This window comes from Ischnura elegans, chromosome 9, assembly GCF_921293095.1.
Source record: "Ischnura elegans chromosome 9, ioIscEleg1.1, whole genome shotgun sequence".
In the NCBI taxonomy this organism is placed as follows: domain Eukaryota; kingdom Metazoa; phylum Arthropoda; class Insecta; order Odonata; family Coenagrionidae; genus Ischnura; species Ischnura elegans.
Genome location: NC_060254.1, coordinates 40924805 through 40946828, shown reverse-complemented (window position 1 = coordinate 40946828; position 22024 = coordinate 40924805). Strand labels below are relative to the sequence as shown.

The following is a 22024-nucleotide window of genomic DNA, read 5'->3' as shown; positions in this document are numbered from 1 at the left end:
TAATAGAATTTATATAATGTAATCCTCAACTGTAATTCTCAGCTTTTGAGTCTGGGCTCAATTTATTTCATTTAATCAATGGAAGTAACTACTCATCTTTCTGCAAAGCATGGAAAAATTCTCTGGGCCTACGGTTTCCATTTGAAAGATCAGCAGAAGCTCAATAACCACCATTAGTAAACCTTTCAATAAAAGTATTTTTCTTGATTTACAATGCACTCTCTCAACTCAGTGCTTCAACGTGATGGTTAGTTTGGATAGTTTACGCTCAAGCTCACTCCAGAATAAGCAGCAGGCATAGAATTTCACATGCTTAATGAAGGGGGCCACCTTGGTGTGTTAGGTTATTGTTTGGGAATGAATAGGTTTTCCATGCATTTGTACCCTTGACCCTACCATTGGCAGCCAAGTACCTTGATCACTGGACCAAAACTCTGCAATGGATAGTATAAAAAATTTCTCTAATACACAGTCCTTCAGAAACTAATAAAAACCTTTCATAGAAATTAAAGAATTCTGTATCTGAGAATATCACTTTATATTATGTTATTTAATTTAATTTGTATTCTGCTATTATATTTATGTACTCTGTGATAATTGAACAAGCAAAAACTAAGGAAATAATCACATACCATCTTCCAGCTCTATCCCATAGATAAGTAGCTTTGAGGCAGCAGTTTTAATGGAGTGAGTAAGAGGCTGCCTCCTTAGATTGTGGTTGACTAGTGCGGTTATGACCCCAATTTTTGAGAGACCAAGCCACAGGCACACATACTCTGGACGATTTTCCATGAATAGTGCCACAGCATCTCCAGGTTTCAATTCGCCTCGAGCCTTAAATGCAGCTGCAACTTGATTGCTGTATTCTTCAATCTAAATAGAAAGTATAGAAAGAGCGTAAGTTAATTGATTCATACCATAAAGAATTAAAAATATATCAGTACTGTACACATAGTTGTGTAGTACAATTAGGCTTAGCGGCATGGATACTTTTTGCTTTCCAAGGATTTGATCGTTAATCAAGATTTACATTCATCTTCCTCAGTAAGGTGGGCTATTTGTTATCAGTATAATATGCAAAGGTGCAGTGAGAGTACCTTGAATATTAGATATGAAGCACTCTACAGATTAATGTATAATGCCTTGCCTATTATTAATTTTGGGGGTTAAAACCCCCTCACCCCCAGAGCTCAGAGAATTTTTTACAGTTGAATCCATTTTACTTAATTGTATTAATATTACTTACTGAATGGTGTAAGCATTAATAAAATATCCCTCAACCAGCCATAAAACTCACTATTTGAACCATTTATCTTAAAATTTATCTGGGGAGGGCCTCCGCACCTTGCACTTAACCTGGTGGGTACTCCATACCCCTCAGGCCCCCAGTATTAGTTGCATTTAAAAACCCCTCTAGCCTTAATTCCTAGCTGCGTGATAATAGGTATTGTATGTTACCTCGCTGATGCATTCAATTGGCATCTTGGATAATTGATGCGGACAGAGGATAATGTTTTATATACTAGTTGCTTATTTACGTTTATATTCCTCTAGCTATTTCACTAGCTCTAGCTTGGTCTGATCTGTACACATAGCCTCAACTAACCTTACACACTTTTTTCTTTGAAATAAAACCAAAATAATTGATCTAAATGCTGTATGTGTCAATCACATTTTCAAAAATTGCTGTTTTAGAAGATTTGATATCAATTTGAATCAGAAACATAAGGCATAGGCATGCATATGTCTGAGAAGAACACATCCTGGAAAATTTCTTTGTCAAAATAAAACAACACTGAGGGAGGGGGAATATGCCTTCCTTTTCTTATGAAATCAGTACCTATGTATTATCACAGAATTAGCCATTATAATTTTGTGTATGATGCCCAGGAAGAATATGTAATGAAAAGAGGGATCACTGAACTTCTTATACTAGGTCACTGGGATGACCTTTGGTTTTTTTGCTGACTCATCATCCATAGCTTTTGTCTCTTATGAGTTCTCTCATGTTAAAATGCATTTTATTACTGCCACTTGTAACCCATTAATCACTTTACATATTATTTTATCTCTGGAATGAGAAGTTTTCTATCTTATCAGAATCTATTATATCATAGTAGTCTGAGATATTTAATATGACATTGAAATATGAGGTTGATTTTTGTCAGTGCTCAATAAAATGCTCCACTGAGTGGACTCAATAAAATTAATAATATAGTTTGAAAATTATCATGTAAAAATTAATTAATTCAATTATTTACACACAAAGGCCAGGTTAGGTTTGAGATTAATTTAGTTTGTGAAAAATTACTTCGCATCAAGATTTCAACATTATGTTAGTTAATGTTTCAGGTAGCGTTTAGTAAAAACAAACTCATTGAATTTCTGAATTTGGGTAGGCAGAGAGCTGGTCTAAGAATTTGAGGATCTTTTATTTGACTCCAAATATTGCCCACAAACACTATATCACCTATAAATTTTCATGTTTGAGTCACGACTGTGAGAACTTCTAGGTAAAGCTGAGATGGCTAAAAGGTCAGCGTTCAGACAGTTAAAAATGGTACTTACTTGGCCGAAGGTCCATTCTTGATTTTCAAAAATGAATGCTATCTGATTTGGATGCTTAGTTGCTTTTTGCCTCAGCATTGCTGCCACTGACATATTCTTTTTGCGATAGCTGTGCATCCTCCATCTCAGTCTTATAAGTTTGAATAGTGCCCTGAGAAGAGAATAAGTTGTTGTTTAATAATCCTTATAGAGAACTTAGTGACTAGGAAACAGAAAAGACTATATTTCTCTCATTTCTTACTATGCAACAGCCTATGAGAAACAGCTTGTTGCATTGATCAGCAAGGATAGCAATGATAATATTACACTACTTAGAAGTGAACAACAGAAGGTACATGCTAATGGCTGGTACCTCTTTTAACAATGAGGCGATAGCAAATTATTTATCCCACAGTTTTATTCATAATATTATGCATTGGAAACTCGCACATGGCAAAATTTAACTTGATTCAAACGTACATATTACAGAGTTTTAAATACCAATAACTAAAATGCTTTTAGAATTTTCAATTTTGCTGTTTACTTTTATATGCCTCCCAAGTAGTGATAATTTTTGTTAGTAGCTTTTTTTCTCCTTGCATTAAGGAATTTCCTCATGTATAGTTGTTAGAGTTGCTAGCAGTTGGTTGTACATGATGTATACAGGTTTCTTAAGGTTGTTAGGTTCTTGAAATTTTATGGGGAGCAGTGGCGAATCTAGGGAGGGGTTTGGGGGGGCCTGTAGTTCCCCCTGGGCTTTCCAATTTAATGAGACAAAATGGTAATTTTGTTCAATTGTCAAATGCAATCCGGAAAGGAGAGCCCTGAACACCCAAATTTCTAAAAATGTACATAAATGTTTGTATTAAAAACGGAATTCTTTGGAAAATTATTAATGAGACAACTTTAAAGTGTTGTTATGAGCTTCGAAATTCTCAAAAATTTGTAACCTCCCGGACACCCACTACTACTGTGAGGTTACCCCTTAGATCCCTTGCAGTATTTAGTCAAATAATAGCAAAGGTAAAAACTAATCTAGTAGATGGAGGGGGTTTCAATGGGTTGAAATCCGCCCAAAATGATTTTTGATAGCACTGTCTCAAGTGAACCCCCCCAAGTACACGTCCAAGCGTCCCCCTCTAAAATCACTCATCTCATGCAGTGATTTGACCTAAAGGTTGGTGAGGGTAGAGCTCACCCCAGATTGGGGCTCAGGGATGAGAATTTCAAAAATTCAGGATAGGGGGACAGTTCCTTTCCTTGGATCACCTTGCACTTAATGGATTTTCGTTTGGCTTGTTCGAAGGCTTCACCTGCAAGTTGAACCCCTAGAGCCTTCCCTACGATCAGTAACCACAATGCTCCACCCCTTCAGATGACCCTTATTAATTTTTTTTCGGGCTTGTGTGAATAGGGTCAGGGGTATGGGCAGAGTTTTAGGGAGAGACTGGTCCCACAGCTTTAATGGTTCTTTGTCAAAAAAGTAGGAAACTTGTGCATCCAAGTACAATGAAAACAAAAAAACAAAAGGTTCATTAAATTTTAGTCGTAGATAGTCCTTAAATGATGTTTTCAGAGGCTAATATAAAATATTTTTCCAGGGTAGGGCCCCCCCTCGTTTCACTGGGGTGTATTCCATAGCCCCTAAACCCCTGCCATGAATGCTGCCCCTTCACCCCAACGTAAAACTGTAAACTCCGCCCGTGTTCAGGGGGTATCAGGCTTTAGGATAACGGCTATTTTTTTTGGTAGTACTATACTCACTTGAGGTCCCGCGGAGTGGTGCGAATCATGACGTACAGGCGTCGGTATCGACCTCCGGTCAAGATGAAGGCCAAAAGCGCCACCACCACCAGCTGTGCCACGGATCCCCATCCCATGAAGTACCATAGCACCAGCGCGGTGGCACAGAAGGCAGCTAGCAGGGCCATGGCGAAGGCTGCCCGGCGAAGGAGTCCGATCTGAGCGAGTAGCGGAGATGGGGGTCTCTTTTCGCTCAGGGACTCAGGATCACAGTTTCCGACGACCCCACAACTCTGCGTAAACAAACATACAAATGAAGATTTTTAGAATTTAGAGTAGGAAACTCTCTCGAAAAAGGAACGCCAGAGGTTCAGCGCCGGCTGGGGCGAAAATGAGGTCTGCAGCGCTCCGTCGCCGTTCGGAATGCGCCGTTACGGAAGGACTGTTACTCAATGGCCGCGAAGGGGACGGAGGGGAATGATGCGGATTGCCCACGGCGAAAAAACCCAGTTCTTTTCGCTGCGCGAGTGAGGCAATCGAGGAGCAAGTCAATTTATTGAAAACAGGATTGAAGAGCAGAACATGAGGTAAATTGTGACGAGTTGGAAATGCATTTCGAACCAAGGTGAGCTGGATGTGCCTCCCACTCAAAAAATAAATAGTTGTGCTGCGTGAGCAAGATTGTGCGCTTAATGTTTATGTTGAGAATTAGCATTATATTCTTTATATCCCCGAAAACTCTCTTACATTTATACAACGTTGTTACGCGAGTCCCATGCATTAAATTCAACAAAAGGATGGACATAGTTGTTGAGAAAAAATTTTCCGCGGAAGAGATATGAGTAGGCGCATTCCTCTTGGTGGGTCAGACTTGCTGAGTATAGAGCTTTTCAGTCGGCGTTTTCATACCATGCATTCTGATTTATACATGGATACTAGTCATACATTTAAATAAAGACCAGAGATTTCACTATCGAAGGGAATCCAACATAATTTAAATTTAAGAGGAAAAATTTTAAATCATTATTTTCACCTTAATTGAATGAGAATTCACTTTATTATCATGTGCATTTTCAAGTCAACAATCACTTACAATTTGTCGGCCAGTCACACTTCTTTGATAATATCTCTAGAATGACTGAGAGTACCTTTCATCTCTAAATCTGGCTCTTCCAGCTTGTTGTTTAACCTTCCTCTATTAAGAATCGCACATAATGCTGCCATTTCAATCTGGATTCCCAACTCGATCGCCTTCGAAGCTCAGCCTGCAAGTAACCAACACAGTTAACAAATACGACTAGAGATGTCACTAGCGTCCTCATCTCCTTCAAAATCGACAGTTGGCGAACGCCATCACGCCACGGGTAAGATAACTATCTATGCTTGGAAGGTTAGGTGAAGTAAATCAAGAAGATTGCGGGAAAACCTCAGACGCCTGTTGCTCCGTAATGAAAGTCAATGGTTAAATTACCAATTTTGTGCGGCATGGATATGGATGTAATTGCGAAATATTTTTGATTTGGTGTTCCGAAATATTTGAGGCAGTTCTGTCAATGGTCTCCTGTGGAGGGAAGATATGGACAATCCACTTAAAATCATCAGTGTCAATACTTCGCATCAATTCAGGTTTGATAGACTTCTGCAAGTTGTTAATGCATGCTGATCGTGAGTAATATACGCCTTGATGCGCGAGTTTGTTATCTCGTTGATAATGGAACCTTGACCATAAATAAGTTAATTTGGCGTAGTTGTTCACTAGATGAGAGGATAGATAAACCTTTTACGTCGATGGTTTATTGTAGTTCAGTTGAAGTTTTTCGCTCGGTATCGCACGAGGCCATATTTGTCATATTAGTTTAAAAAATAACCACTTACTTATACTTTAGATTTCATTAATATTTTTCGCTTTGATTGGGGAGAATATAATTCATATATGAATTTCAGCAGTTTCTTTAAAGGCATTTCTCAGGTGTATCTCGGATTTTGCCGATTCAATCTTGGTCCGATACGCAGTCCCTGATTATCCCTCTTACTCATATTTTCACTGAAGGTGCGAGCAGCGGTTTTGTAAGGAAAAATGTCCATCTCGGATTTTTATCAGCGCCAGGGGTGGATTTAGGGGGAGGTCACAGGGGTCATAACCCCCCTTCAAATTTTATTTTATAAAAAAATTTAATTTTATATTATTTCAATAGTTTTTGTATCCTTAAATGTCTGAAATTGAATTTTACCGTAGTTGTAAGAGTAAAAACGAAATTTTAGGCTCCAAAATGGGTAAAAATGCGTATTTTTAATAAATTTAACACTGGAGAAAGCTCCGAAATCTCTCCAGGGATATTCCAGACTGATGACCCTCCCCCCCAATTTGGTGCTGAATCTGCATCTGGTCAAAGCTTGCTCTTCAGTCGAAACTCGTGGTTCGCAGCAGTCGATATTTCCTTGCGGCATTTCGGTAGCACGCTGAGGGGAGTTACGGCTCACTTTTTAAATTTAGACTGCCCGATTCGTAAAATCATTTGCGCTTCCATCCCTTGCGCCTCCGGTATGATATTGAACGGTTCACAAAATTTTAATGATGATGGTGATGAAAATCCTCACTCATATGTATAAAGCAATAGGAACATTTTTATTTTCCAATTTACATGATCCCGGAGCGGAGTAAAAATTGGAGCTGTAAAGGGGGACAGTGTCCGTCCCCAAGCACGAGAGTTTTACTTCCCCCCAAAGGTTCGGGGGGGGGGAAGGGGTTTGCGGCCCTGGGTAACATACTCATCATATTGGGCGCGAGTAAAAAAAGGAAGCAAACAAATGGAGATCACAAATTTTTGAAGTGTTTTGAAAACATTTAAAAGTAGTTAGGACTAAATAAAATCTAAATAGTATAAATGATTTATATTATTTTTCCGTAATTTGCGTATCGTGAGGCTTTAATGCCAAATGAACGAAATACGAACGCCCGTTAGGCGTAGACGGCACAACTTAGCACATTAAAGAAAAAAACAGCATGTTCATTACTGTTGTGTAGGAATTTTTCTGTCGTAATGAAATAGGTATATTGCATTATACGGAGAATATCGGTATTTCTTAAAGTATTAAAAAAAATTTCTCTTTCATTTCTCTTCATCGAGAAAGCGTACAATAATTTCTCATTCCCCTTTCTACTCAAAATACTCGATATATAGCTTCTTTCATCTGGAAACCTCCTTTACTAAAACTATTATCTTTTTTAACTCAGTCGTTCTCTAAATGTCTCAAGGAAAATTTTCGATTCCTTTCGAAACCATTCTGGTGGCCATACACTGGTTCTCCCCATCAATTGCTTCGGTTCAAAATGGCCTTAGCCGCCGACGTATCGTGTAAAATAAATACTACTACTATTACCACCAATTGGATGAAAGCTTCTCGGGTTTCCAACCGGGTCAGGGTCTGCATGGTGTAGGCCGACGTTTCGTTGGGAGACTTTCCCAACATCCTCAGGGCTGATGATGCCGTTGTCGCGGTGTTTCGATATATATACCCTCCTCCTTCACCTAGGTGGTCTCTGATTGGTCCGGGATTTTTCCTCCTTCCTCGTCCTATTTAATGCCAGGTTCCAAGCGCTACTTAGCTGCAGTCCTCGATCTCTATTGATATTTTTGGGGTGAAGACGGATCTCCACGGCTTCTTTAGTTATACGGTCCCAATAGCCCCGTGTTCTTCCAAGTTGGGCAGTTTCTTCCCAGTGGATATTGTGATTTTCCTGGACACAGTGTTCAGCAATGGCCGATTTTTCAAACTGTCCGAGTCGGAGGTGGAGCATCGACGGAGCATCGATGATTGCATTCATTTTGAGGACGAATTGTGCAAGATGCAACCTTTCCTTAAGGACGTTGATATACGAAATAATGGATTTAAATACGGAATTTTCTAACTATAGAGCAATATTAATAGAGGTAGAGATGCATAATAATTAGTAATTAATATTAATTATTTTTAATAATGTTGAGTAGGTATAATTGGGAGTATGCGTAATATGCACGCTAATGCATTATACGGAAAAGTCGCAAACTATCCGGTTTGTTTGTACATTGGGAAGTTACGGGAATTCCTCTCGAATGTACCTGACATTTCACTGAGAAAATTTCGATAGAAAAGGTATTTATATTAAGCATAGGTTGGGCAGAATCACATTGTGAGGATATTATGAAAGATAAAAAATTGTAATATAACACCAACATTTTGATTTACCACATCGACTAATTATACCGTTTGTACTGCTGAACTGGCTTAGATATTTGCAGTACATACATTCATCAACCACTTTTTTGCAATTATGTTTTGTCATGTTTTGGTCAGGAAATGATTTTTCGTGTCAGAGAAATGCCAAAGTCTGGTTTACTTTATTCGCTTTCATCAGGGCTGACCGAGTTTAGGTTTAAAAAAATAAAATGAATGAATTAGTGTGCAGGAGCGGATACAGAAAAAATTCGAGGGGGCGGGGGGGCGTAAAAGATACCTTTAGTTGCCTTTACTTTTATCGTGATAAAAAATCAAGTCACATGCAAAGCATAAGAAAGTTTTAATTAAAGTGGTTATGTAAAAATACAAGACAATGCCATCTTGTGATATAAAAAAGTTAACATTGTGGTTATGCAATGTTTGGCAATACGGGCGGCCCCACAAGGGGGGGCGCGCGCCCCCTGCGCCCCCCATCTGTATCCGCCACTGTTAGTGTGGCCAATCTAGCAATTCAGAAAGAGAGTTCACAGCTATTCGCTGAGTTTATCATAAAAGAATGTATACAAAGCCCTTATGAAGGTGAAAGAAATCACCGAAACGTTTCCATTAATCTGAAGTAAAAACTTACTCCCTGACTAGCACTCTACAGGTTAGTTTAAGGTATACCGGGACTAGCCGCGGTGATAACTTTTACGGGAGTCACCCGCAATGCACAATCGTGCGAAAGATCCACAGAGAAAAAATCATTCGCCTTGACCGAGATTCGAACCCGGAAAATATTTCCGGTCGAGAGTTCCGGTTTCGGACATTACATCTTGTCCGGTAGTGTCCGAAAACATCCACAGGGAAGAATGACGCCTCGGTAGCTTAACTGGCTAAAGCACTTGACCGGAAATCGGGGGACCCGGGTTCGAATCCCGGTCAAGGCGAATGATTTTTTCTCTGTGGATCTTTCGCACTCTACAGGGTGTTTCAGGAGGAATCTCCAATACTTCAGGAGACAGTATAGGCGAGACATTTTAAGCATTTTCTTGTCATTCATAAAGATGGGGTCGCAAGTCGCAACTCCTTAGTTACTGAGATATGGCGACGCAAATACTTTTTGGATGCACTTTGCAGTTGCTATGCAAACGCATTTTCTTGGGTATCCAGCCTTTTCGGCATCATCGTCACTGGTCAACAATCCTAGGATTGAATTATTACGGAGGCTTCCGCGGTGAGTTGATTGGTGATAGTTTTCCGGGTTTACACCGCGTTGATTCATGTTTTGCGGACAAAAAATATGAATCAACGCGGTGTAAACCCGGAAAACTATCACCAATCCTAGGATTGGTTTGACGCAGCTCTCCACTCAGTTCTCCTATCAGTTAATCTTTTAACACCTACGTATTTCTTCTCTTTCACATCCTTCTTTACTTGTTCCATATATTTTGTTCGAGGTCTTCTTTTTCCGTTCTTGCCTTCCACTTGTCCCTCGCCGTTTTATTAAATCTCTGGTTTTGAAAGGACATTATATAATTAAGATCGAACGAAAATTTGCAATTAAAATTATCAGAAATAATTATTCTTTGATCTTAAATAAAGCGAGAGTTTTTAGTATCAACAATACGATTGATCTCACAAATAACGAACAATACGAATCAACAATCTCACAAATTTTGAGTTTCCATTAGAATATCAGCGTATTATTGAATTTGCGTTGTTTAAATTAAGTGGGTAACTTATAATTTTAGGAAGAGCATGCAAATTTAGAATTCCATTGGCAAAATACGAAAATAATCAAGACAGCCGTTAGCGTTTATTATAGCTTACATTAATCTGTGATGTCTATCGATATTTCTTCTCAATAGCCGTCCTCCTCGTAAACTGCACAAGGCGCAAGCGGTCGTTCTAGGTCGTCGCAGGGAACGGGGTCCTTGTAACGGGAGTCTTTTTTTCATTTCCGCTCGTACACCTTATTTTTTTTTAAATGCCTCCGTCCTTATTTCGTCTAGCCTCCCAAGAAAAGTAAAGTTCTTTGGAATGGTATGGTATTTGGAGGAAGCGACCGACAGGTAGGTCATTTGCTCCATGAGGGGAGGAAGGATGGAGGGAAACCCGGCGTCGTCATTGGTCTGCTTTTAACGAAAGGCGCCAAGGGGACCACGGCTTAACGTCCCATCCGACGGACGGAGAGCTGCACTTGAAGTGTTCTCCACATAGCAACTTCTTATTAAACTCTTCTTATTAAAATTAATGGTATTGGTGCGAGATGATAATACATTTTTTAGCCAATTGCTTGACACGAAACTCACTTATAAATTTTATCGAATATTATTATTTGCTAGTGAATGTAAAACGTTGTTTAGTGCTGGTTGAATGATTATAAACGCCGTGTAAACTAAATAAAAATCGATTAAAACTTCATCTACGACCGTAAAACTAACATGAAAAACTACATCGTTGGAAGAGATAGTATTCGGTGGAAAATCTGGTCGTTAGGTTTACCTACTGACTAAACTTTCGGGTTATTCTCCAAAAACGTGTAAGGATAAGCTTAATGAGAGCTGACAACTTTGTGCGATAACCAACAACTGGCCACGCTCCACCTGTCCGGTGTTTCATTATGTTGTTCATGGCTATTGTCTTTAATTAAAAATAATAATAATTGAAGGCTACTAGAATAATTTTCTTAATTTTTTGGCCTGTTGGTCTTTGCTGGCTGGACTTCAAGGCAACTTGAGAGTGTTTGACTAGGTTTATCTTTTACCCAAATGGCATGTTTTACACCATTTTGGGGCAATCACTATAGCTCTATAGGTTTATGCTAGGGTGTAATTTTCAACAACTATGCATCAGCAATCCTGTTGAAAATTAGTATGACTCCGGAGATATCTATCTACCTACATCCCGCAACTTAACATAAGTACGAGCAAAAACTTTGCGCTTATCAATCAATTATGCTATGGGTACACTATTCAGCAATCATTTTGTTGAACACCCCGGTGTAAAATGGCCAACAAGAGCTGTATCCGGTCGTTTGAGAATAAAATAAAATAAATAAAATAAAATTTCGGTTTTCAATCGATTTAAAATGTACTTTGCTGTTGCCCTGCCTGACGAAAATCGGGTATTATAACTTTTATTCGTGGGCAGGTTGTTCACAACTGTGGTGCAGGGGTAGTTTAAATTCGTGAATAAAACCTGTGTCTACGTGACTCCGACATCGTGGATAACGTTGAGGACGGTCAAGTTCAAATGTTCGAATGCCAAGGATTTCTATCCGAAGGGAACTTGCTTCACCTCGCAGGTGGGGATTTTGACCGTGAATCGAAACTGGTTTCTCACCAGACTTCTGCTGGTATTCTTATTCAGGTTGGGGTTATCGCCGTGCACGATTAGTTATATGAATGGATTTCTGCATGTATTATTGCCATCTAGACCGAAATAATGTTTTGCTCTCAGGTGGATTATGATTCTTCTTATTCTCCTTGACATTAATTTTACTGGAAACCTTATAACCCGTCCCTCACCCATTACTCTTAGCATAGAATCGTGTTCCAGATACCGATTACGTAGAAAGGTCGAACATCATGGCAGAAAAGTAGGTGACAATCGTTAAAGTTATTACTCTGGAAATTCATCCATGGTAAACACGGTAAACGTATTTATGCTTTTAAATAGATTTGACCTTGTAGAAAGAATCGTACTGGTATGAGTCAAAATTCGAATTAACAGCATGCGTATTTAATTACTGAGAAAATGGGGTTCTCATATGAAGCCTCTATTAACTTATCACTTTGTAATGTAATTAATGAAAAAAATATGTAAGTGAACGGGCACGAAAATCTATGGAAAATTTTATCGAATTCTCAATTCCATTCTAAAATTAATACTATTTTTATTTAATGAGGTATTTATTGAAAATTTTTTTACGTGAAAATTTTATGCATACATATTTTTTTCTAGATAATTTTTCTTTTCTTAAAGTATAAATGATTACTGAGGGATTTTAAAAATGACTTTATTCCACCATTGGAAGAAGATTCCGGAGCGTTTAAGTGGTAATTTTTTTTACGAAAAATGAATTTTTGAAAGTATTAATTGTCATCACTTTGCCACAATATGGAGAGCAGGGGTCTAATGGGTATCAGCATCAGACTACTAATGAAATGGGTCAAAAGCGCACCGTACAAAAAAAAATATTCGCGGCGGGAGGTAGCCTTGGGAAAAAGAGGCTGGTCCCCTTTCCCTGGATGTGTGAAATTCATATGCCTGAAGCTTATTTCGGGACGAGCTCTGCACTCTCTTATCCAAACTAGTCTTCCAGTTAAAACCGACATTGAGCGTTCTTTTTATCGGCGCGAATAACAGAATGGAGAGGTCATTTACTCAGATCCGTAATCGTAATTTGATGAAAGAAACTTTACCACGGAATGGAATTGAAAAATTAGTTGGAATGGAAAGACATTTTACGACGAAAAAACAAATCTTTTTCACTCAACTAAATAGTGGAATGAAACCATTGAAATAAAACGCGAAAGTTTCCGCGCCCTTTTCATGAGTTGTTGACGTCATCGGAGTTCTGGTTCATTTACGCGTTCAGGGAGTCTTCCAGTGCGGGAAGGAATCGCTCTTAGAGGGTAAACAACAAGGAACCACGTTGATACTGTGCGCAAGGTCGAGGTGGAGCGGAGAAGCGCTGAGCCCGTGGGCAAGCGTTGGTGAGGTCATCAACTTATGTGCGAAAGGGTTTAGGCCGTCGAGTGAGATATACTTGTCTCATTTAACTCCGGTCGAACGGAGATATTTCGCTCAATTCCAGACAACGTCTTCTTTTCATCAAAGCGATAGGAGTATTAAAAAGCATTTGTGGGGGAAATAAATATTGAGGGGTGCTAGCGATAAACTTAACTGGAAGCTCTTCCTTCTTTGTGATCCCGATGGTGGAGGGAAGAGCACGATTTTGTTTTCGTTCGCCGTTTTCTTTTCCTTGTTTTCCTGTTGCTTGAAAAAGGAGTGACTGGGAATGAGACATTTATAAGCGTTCAAACAACATCTGTGTGGCCGGAAAACGCCCAAAATAGACGTCTAAAATACAAGGTCAGTGGCCGAATGGCATCTGAAGTTAACTAGAAATCCTTTTGTGGGTCACTTCAAATTATAGACCTCGCTCGCTCCAACGGTGATTTTCGAATTTCTCCGTTCTCAAAATATTTGTGACTCTGCTGAGTGGAGCGTATTTTCATGCTTAAATAACGATTCGAAAACTCGACTCTATGATTAATTCACGCAAATGTGATTTCGTGACTAGGTTTTTACTAAATAAGCGTTCTAGCTATCTGCGTGTGTAAATGTGTGCATTAATTTTGCATTTATATCGATCGTTATTTAATTTTTGATTAATTATAAGAGAAAAAAGGAAACGGACATCATTCTTGACTAATTCGACGCAAAGTTATTTTACGATTTTGGCTTTAAGTATAATAGTGTGGTTTCCTAATATTTTTTATTGCCTAAATCGAAAAATTATTACTCCTGGAGTACGCATTTCAAGCTTTTAGGTTTTAAAATGACGATATCTATTTTTCGCGATTAAATGAAAAGTGAAAATTTTCAAGCGCGTGGAAACGCGACGGCTAAGTATGAATGATGGGAAAAGCCCGTGTGACGTCAGTCTGGTTCCCGCTGCCATATTGAGAGGTGACCTTGGGTCGAGGCTTTGAGCGCTGATACGATGCAGATTGCTAGCAGGTAGCAGAGTACCCTCCTAGCAGGTAGTGCTTGGCTCAAAAATGGATTATTGCCACCTTATCAAACGAAGGAACCTCTCCGACCTTAGACAATTTTAATAAGTGATTATTAAGAGATGTTTCCCTGAGCTCTGTGCCTCATGCATGCATTGGTAATCTCAGACGATATAAAACTTCTATCTACTCGTATAGAAACTAGGTCCCTCTGACGTCACGTGGAGTGGCATCGCATGGGCGCCAATCTGGCCTTTTTCAAATGCGGTTAAAATTGACCATTGCCATTCGTCTAAACTGGGATTTATAAAACCAAATAATTTGTATATTATGAATACACTAATGGTGGGTAACGAATCGCAGTCAATGCCTTTCGTTTTCTTTGATGAAGGAAACTACCCTATTATTACTATTCTATCGATAAAGGTAGGTTTCGATGGAGCACCTAGGAATCATTCTGGCAGCCTCCCCTTCCTACATGTGCCTCCCTCTTCAACTCACTATAAAGCCTACTCCCTTTCACTCTATATAAAATCCTATTATCCTTCCTCTCCCTCGTGTACCAAACATTATACCCTCCAACACTATTTTCAACATCCCCTCTCCGCTCAGTTCTCGTACCTTCTGTCTCCTCCGTATCTCATCTAGAAGCTGCCTTTCCTCACCCACCATGTCCTGCACTTCGTCGTTCCTCCTCCTACCCGTCTACGTCACCTTCTCCATTCTTCGCCACACCCACATCTCGAACGCCTCCAGTATTCTCTAGGCCTCCTTCCTCATTGTGTCCACGTTTCCAAACCGTAGAGCGCAACTATCCAGATCAAACTTTTCACTAACCTTTTCGTTAGGTCTTACATAACGATCCTCTCTAAAAGCTCCTTCTTATTCATGGACGCTTCCTTTGCTAACGCAATTCTCCTCCTGATGTCCTTACTGCTGTATCCGTTTTCCTCTAATGTGCTGCCCAAATAGGCGAATTGCTGTACCTGCTCTAGTTTTTTCCCACCAACTTTAACCTTGATTTTCAAAATCCTAGCTTGCGGTCCTTTACAAAACCGCATAACCTTGGTATGTATTTTTGTGATCAATGCCCATGCCATACTCCACGCAACGCTTGTCTAACTCATTCAATACAGTCTGCAGCACACTCAAACAATATTGTTATCAAGAGAATTATCATGGTAAAATATTTGAAAAAATACGCGTAATATAAACACAAGTGAAATTTAAAATTTAATCTCCTCTTACGATAGAAGTTAAGTTTCACTTCTCTCAACCCTGCTTAGGAGTTAATTCATTTAAACTTTGGAGTTCCTTCCAGTTTAGCCATATATCCGAAATTTTCATCAGGTAATTTTTGCCCATTAAGAGGACGAACACCTCCTTCTATATCGTTATTTTTTGGTGATGGATGATTCGCGTAAAACTTATGCTATCATCTTGAAATTTTCCATGTTAGCAGAGTAGGCCCAGTCGCCTGTATCTCAATTTAAAAATATCACATCTACGAAAATAATTACATCTAAGAAGTGAGAGTTGTCAGCAACAAATTTAATGAACACGTACATGTTTAGCAGAGGGTTTGTACCCTCAATTATGTGGGAAAAAGTGATATGGAGTGTATCACAAGCTCAGATAAAATATGTAAACACCAAGTGAGAAATACGCTTAAAACCGTATCTGATTTGACCGGATAGGACACAGACCTGGATCTCCCAAGTGGCGATGAGGTATGCTATAAGTTACACCACAAAATGATTTTGCATATTCGCGCATTAGATTTTGATATCCAAATGTCGATTATTTGAAAACAAAATTTTTTGTTGCAATCGCCAATGGCAGACTGCTTTGAAGATAATTCGAATTATTTTGCCTCTGGAAATTCTTTGGAACAGTTTCTAGACCGGTTTCAAGACGATACTGACCTCCTTCAACTGCTTCTAGTGCCATGTTATGACGTAAAGTTTTCGAAACTGCCGAAGATAATTCGCCAAAGATAAAAGCGAAAACAAATAATGCACTGGGTGCTCATGAACTGATAAAATTTGTTTTTAAAGCAGATAATTAACTCATCTGCTTAAACTGCATGACGGCCCTCCATTGCCCGTCGCAGATGCATTATTATTATTCGCCCGAATGCGAATTTCTAGAATAAGCCTCGAGGAAGAAGATGCCAGCTACAGTATCGACAATTATCACTGCATGAATCTTGAAATTTATTTAATAGCAAGAGCGGTTTTTAAATGTAGCCATTCACTAAATGAAATTACTGCATATTGTGATTCCTATGTTGGCTAAAAAGCATTGGATATGAATTTTATGGACGGTTATGTGATTGCAAAATATAATAAGAATGCGTATTAAAATAGTAGATTGTATAATCGATTATACAGTCTATATATCACTTTACTGTGATTGATAAAATTAACTACTGGAAACTATATATATGTAAAGTGATATTTTGTGTTCAACGCAGCCTGGATAGGATTTTGTGCTGAGCGAGTCTCTCTTTAAATGAACAACAATAGGAAAAACCTATATCCCTGTGGCAGCAATGAAGGTTAACGTCCATATGACGTTAATCTATTTTTAGTTCCAGGAAAAAATCCATCCTTGGACAATAGTCGGAGAAAAATATCGTACCTGCATTAGATTGGGGCTATTGCTTGTTCGACGAGAACTTTTTGTCTTTCCTCTTCTCAAGGATGAGGATATACGTAATATGCAATAGTCTTATTAGTTTTCGATCGTGCGCAATCTCTCTCTTGCTATAAATCGAAGTAAGGGCTCTTCACCAACCCCCTTATCTTAAATACAACAGATTGCGTTTTTCGTCGATAGTGGTAAGCGCAACCTACGCATAACTACCATAGCAAGATAAAAGACCCTCAGAGTACATAGGTTTTGGGAGTAATTGTGGAAGGCCGGTAGAAATATCCTAATCGTGCGGACTAATTCAAGTGGAAAAAAAACATTTTATACATCCCAAGCTGAGCACTTTTAACTTTCCTGAACTTGCGTGGTATGATTCCTTACTATCTGTGTAATGAAAACGGCGAAATATATTTGAGGTCACCTTTGATTAACATTATATGTAAATTTGTTTCTGACCATCACACCCCTCTATTTAGGAGTATGTGAGAAAATCAGGACCACCTTGACCGCAAGACGTTTAGTGCAATTCTAAAATGGCTCCTTTTTAGAGAATCATTTGGCTCAATAAAAATATCCTTGTTTGTTTCTGGTTTGGGCGCGATAAGTAGTATCGTGTTTTTGCGATGCAAAAATGGAAATTCATGCTTATTTTAATGGTTTTCAAGGGCGTAAATGTATAAAATCAGAAGGTTGCTCAACAGCTGACCTCGCGTCATAATTTTTCTGCGTATCTAATTAATCTGGCCGTGGTCGAGCCATTTTTGTTGAACTGCGTTGGTTTCCCTACAGCTGTAACTCAATAAAATGCCGAAACTCATAAATTAAAAGATAAAATATATCGCAATAGAATTTTTATATATACATGGAATTGAAAAAAATATTCTATCTTTTGAATGAGCGTAATTTGTATAATGTTAATTTTACTGGGATTTTTTAACTGCAAAGAGAACAATTATTTTGATCGGACTCCACGTAAGTTATTTTCAGTGAGTCAGTTTGAAACAATTATCGGTCCCTTACTTGGAATTTCTCCCCTGAATATTCAAGGATAATAATGAATTAATATGCGTCTCTTTAACCATAACTCCACGTGAAAAAGAAACTATTTTGGTCGAGGTGTGCGGTAATATTGAAAGAGCCCGTGCCTTTTTTGTTGCGGGTAAGATGGAAAGGAGATAGGCTTACACTAGAGCAGCATGCGGAGGCGTGAGAATTTTTGTGCCAGAAGGGAAAAGCCTGCTGGACCAAACGTTTTTAAATTAAATGTAACATCTTCGAGAAAAAATCCGTATCGTCATTTTCTAGTGTATAAACATGTTGATTTTTATTTTACTCTTATTATATTAGCTTTATATTTCATAATTAATCCTGTTTTTTATCCAAGAGTATAGTTTTTGCAAAATTATCAATTTGAACAATCATCTACCTCAAATTTGATATATCGGCTCGCGGCACTAAGAGGGTTAATTTTTACATTTCTACATCTACATAACACCCCGAAAGCCGCCTAAAAGGCGTGTGGCAGGGGGTGTTAGGACACCAGCCATATAAGCATAAAAAATAAAGTGATCTAACGAAGTTAGGACTAGCGTTTATTAAAGTCCTGTATAGTTCGTGGAAAAATCGAATTCCCATATCTATCCGTTCGGCAAAACATCTCTCTTAATTTATCGCTTCTATCGGACCAGGAAATATAGTGTGGCTCTAATATTATGTTCTCTGTGCCGCTCTTAAAGATATCCATTCTCATTTGTTCAAGTAATCTAAGCCTAGCGCGCAGCCTCCGAGTCTCAAGCGGCTCCCAGCCTCATTATTTGTGTGGCTCAACGCCTACGTATTTTCGACTTTTCTTCTAACGAATTTTTCGAATACTAATTGAAACCTGTGGAATACATCGGATAGTAATAATTCGGTGTGGAAGGGGTGACTCCAAGTGAAATGTTCTTTTACCTACGACTCATTCCTGCTATTAGGTGTCAGCAACAATCTTCTGAGACCTGATTAGTGTCGGGGTCGCCTGGAAATCAATAGGCGTCGGGTTCCAATCCCGTCTAGAGAATGAGTGTTACGCGTGCCTAAGTATTAAGGTCTTTCAAGAGCCCAGAGGTTTCTTCGGGATCAAGACCTGAGTTTAAAAGATATTATGTATTAGCTCTCTGGATAGCAATTGAAATCAGTACGTATATACTGCAAATGGGTTCCTGTTTTTACTATGCCTCTTTGATGCCGATGGCACTGTTTATATCTATCAATACCTGAATGTACCTAAATAACTTAAAGATTTTATTGGTAGGATTATAATATCATTATCTCCGATGAAATTGTGTTCCACTGAAGAACTGATTCTTTCCGAAAAATATTTTGTATTCGTAATTGTGATCGTGAATCAAGATTTTGAAATCATTTCTTATGATTATTAGATTTTTCTCACAAAAAAGGTTTGTTCGTCCCATGAGATTAAAAAAATGCATTCTAGGAGGGCAAAGCTTTATTAAAAAAAACAAACGCTTAATTATTTGTTTCGGATTTTGTAGTCTCGACCGTTATCTTTATATTTCTTGTCTCTTTATTGTTCTATTACATTTAAAGCTCGTCCGATGCGTCTCAACAACTTGCACGTGTTTCGGTTTCTCACCATTCCTGGAACAATTTCTCTGGCGCCTCGAGCCAAATTGCAGATGGTTGTTTCCTCACTTTGGACGTCATGCGCTGACATGCAGTTCCGCCGATGAAACAAAAGCCATGCGATTAAAGTCGAAATGGTGACTGTTTGTGCAAGCCATTGTCACGGGTCAGAAAGACCCTGACCTACGATTACGCTTGGGAGAATGGTATGCATATGGAAAAGAAAGGACAAAGGAATATTAGAAACGGAGGATGTCGTATAAGAGATGAATATCCTGAGTTAACTAAGTGCTTAGAGATTATGAAAACTTGCGAGCATTATAAGAATGAGCCACTAATCTGCCATTGTTCCGTAGTACACATGCAAATAAATTTATGAATCGGTAGATTATTTTTAGTGAATCTTGTAGGCTTATCATCGCAAACGACTAAGATAGAGAACTTCACACACATTAGGGAAGAAGACAAGTATTTTTTATATCCTTCTTTTGGTCAGATTTACGTAGTATTAAGTGCCATTGTCAAGTAACAGAATATCATGCTGAAGATTGTATCTTCTTGGAATCGATCTCCCAAATTTTTGGAATTAAGTTTTACCTCATTTATGCCGTCAATAATTTAAATACTTACAAGTTAGATAAAAGACAGCATTCAACAAAGGAAGTAATTATATACTGTAATTGACCCAACAAGGGCCCTGTACATATTTGATATCGTCAAGGGCAGAGTTCGAAATGATACTAATATTTATTATTAATTTACACTGATTAATATAGAAAAAATAGAGAATAGCGTAGGTTAAAGATGATGATGATATTGATTTATGAATTGTAAATATTTGGCGCGCCATTTCCACCATGTTCGGAACATTTTTTCATTAAGTTCGAGATCATAAGCACTATATGAAACAAAATAAATATGATGAAAAAACAGGCTCTAAGACACCTGTCTCGTAATTAAAAAAAATAGCTAATATAGAAAAAGTGTCATAAAAACTTTTCCTCGGGGACAATTTTAAATTTTAAATGTTTTATGCTCTTTGAAAATTTCATATCGCTATAATAAAAATCTTTTAATAAAGGAAAATCAGCGCTAAACTTCAATTTGAAATTAATCAAACGAGGTTTTTACTTTTTTTCTGTGTCAGTGTAAACCGATGCGAATGCTTGGTCTTGCGATATTCATGTGTAAATAAAATATGCTATAATTTTCAATTTTAAAGTATGCATTTGTCCACGAGTTTATTAAGAATTTTCAATTAATTCCGCGCAATGGAACATGTGGAATTATTACCATCGACCTTAGGTGTAGGAACCTTGATGGCGGAAAAACCGGCGAGCAAACGCTTTTTAATCAAAAAACCATAGATAAAGGACTTCATTTTAGCCTTCATGTTAGAAGGGATGGTAGGTACAAAATATGTAGCGAGGGAAAAATCCTACTAAAAGATTCGTAATCAGATAGTCGAAAAATGCCACAAAAATTGTAGCATGAGCTGTTGTTTAAAAGTTCTCAACATTATTCACGGGAATCTGAATCGACATATAACTTAATCAAGTGGCGCTTCTGAGAAAGAAAACATGGATGAAAAAACATTGTTGAGATAAAGCAATCATAATCAATTTTATATCATTTGAATGTTGTGCTTGCTTCAATTCAAATGTTGTGCTTGCTTCAATTCAAATGTTTCTATGTCAGCATGACCCTATGCAAATGATGGTAGCCAAAAAACAGGTTGTCCTTAATGGCTACCTAAAGTTACTCCGTTTTATGTAATTAATTCTATTCTGTACTTTTATTTTTTGGAGTAATAAACAATTATTATACTTAATACGTTTCATCCCCAAAAGCATCAGTGCATTTAATTTTTTGTGATTGTAGCGCATGACAGCAATGCAGCAAGTTATTCGTAAGTCTCTGAACCCAAGTATTAATCGCATGAGAAATAAAAGGCGTAATGACGTCAATGAAAGCTATCATGACTAAGGTGGCAGAGAAAATGATTCTGAAGACGAGGAAGTTGCAGAAGTGAACTTGTGTAACACTTATTACAAATTATAGCGTACGTTCAAATAATTGACTGGAAAAAGGCGGCCAATAAAAATCACTGACGCGTATCCGTAGCCATAAGACGCAGGAGTTATTTTGGGATGAAAGATTGCGCGATGAGGTATTTACATGTGTGTTACCACATACAAATCGAGTCGTTAAATGTTCATAACCGTGATCCGACTACTCATATTATTAAAACATGCCTTGTTTATTGAATAAAGTACGATGGCTTTATTGTCGTTGACCCAGAAGCAGTAATGGTCTTGGAAAGGCCACGGCATCTTTCTTTATAAGTGCGATGTATTGTTAGTGACTAATTGTAAGTTAAAAAAAGAACACAAAAAAAGAAGATGAGTAGATAGAAAAAAGGGGACGGCAATGGTTAACTAAATACTCAATTGAACATCGAAGCCAAATCCACGCAAAGCTTGACCTTACACAATTCCATGTATACTAGT

General features: G+C 38.2%; 1 protein-coding gene across 4 annotated transcripts in view; it reads right to left on the bottom strand.

Annotated features, from left to right (window-relative positions):
• The window catches only part of LOC124165098 (long-chain fatty acid transport protein 4), a 101042-nt gene that overhangs the window by 8675 nt on the left and 70343 nt on the right, over nt 1–22024 (bottom strand). For 3 of the 4 annotated variants that reach the window (XM_046542385.1, XM_046542386.1, XM_046542387.1), the window contains 3 exons: nt 4312–4583; nt 2569–2719; nt 633–873 (listed from right to left, as the gene is read on the bottom strand). In XM_046542385.1, the coding sequence (XP_046398341.1) occupies nt 633–873; nt 2569–2719; nt 4312–4583 (664 nt within the window). Of the gene's footprint in view, nt 1–632; nt 874–2568; nt 2720–4311; nt 4584–5438; nt 5547–22024 lie in introns of those variants that run through there. The other variant, XM_046542388.1, reaches the window with a different exon arrangement.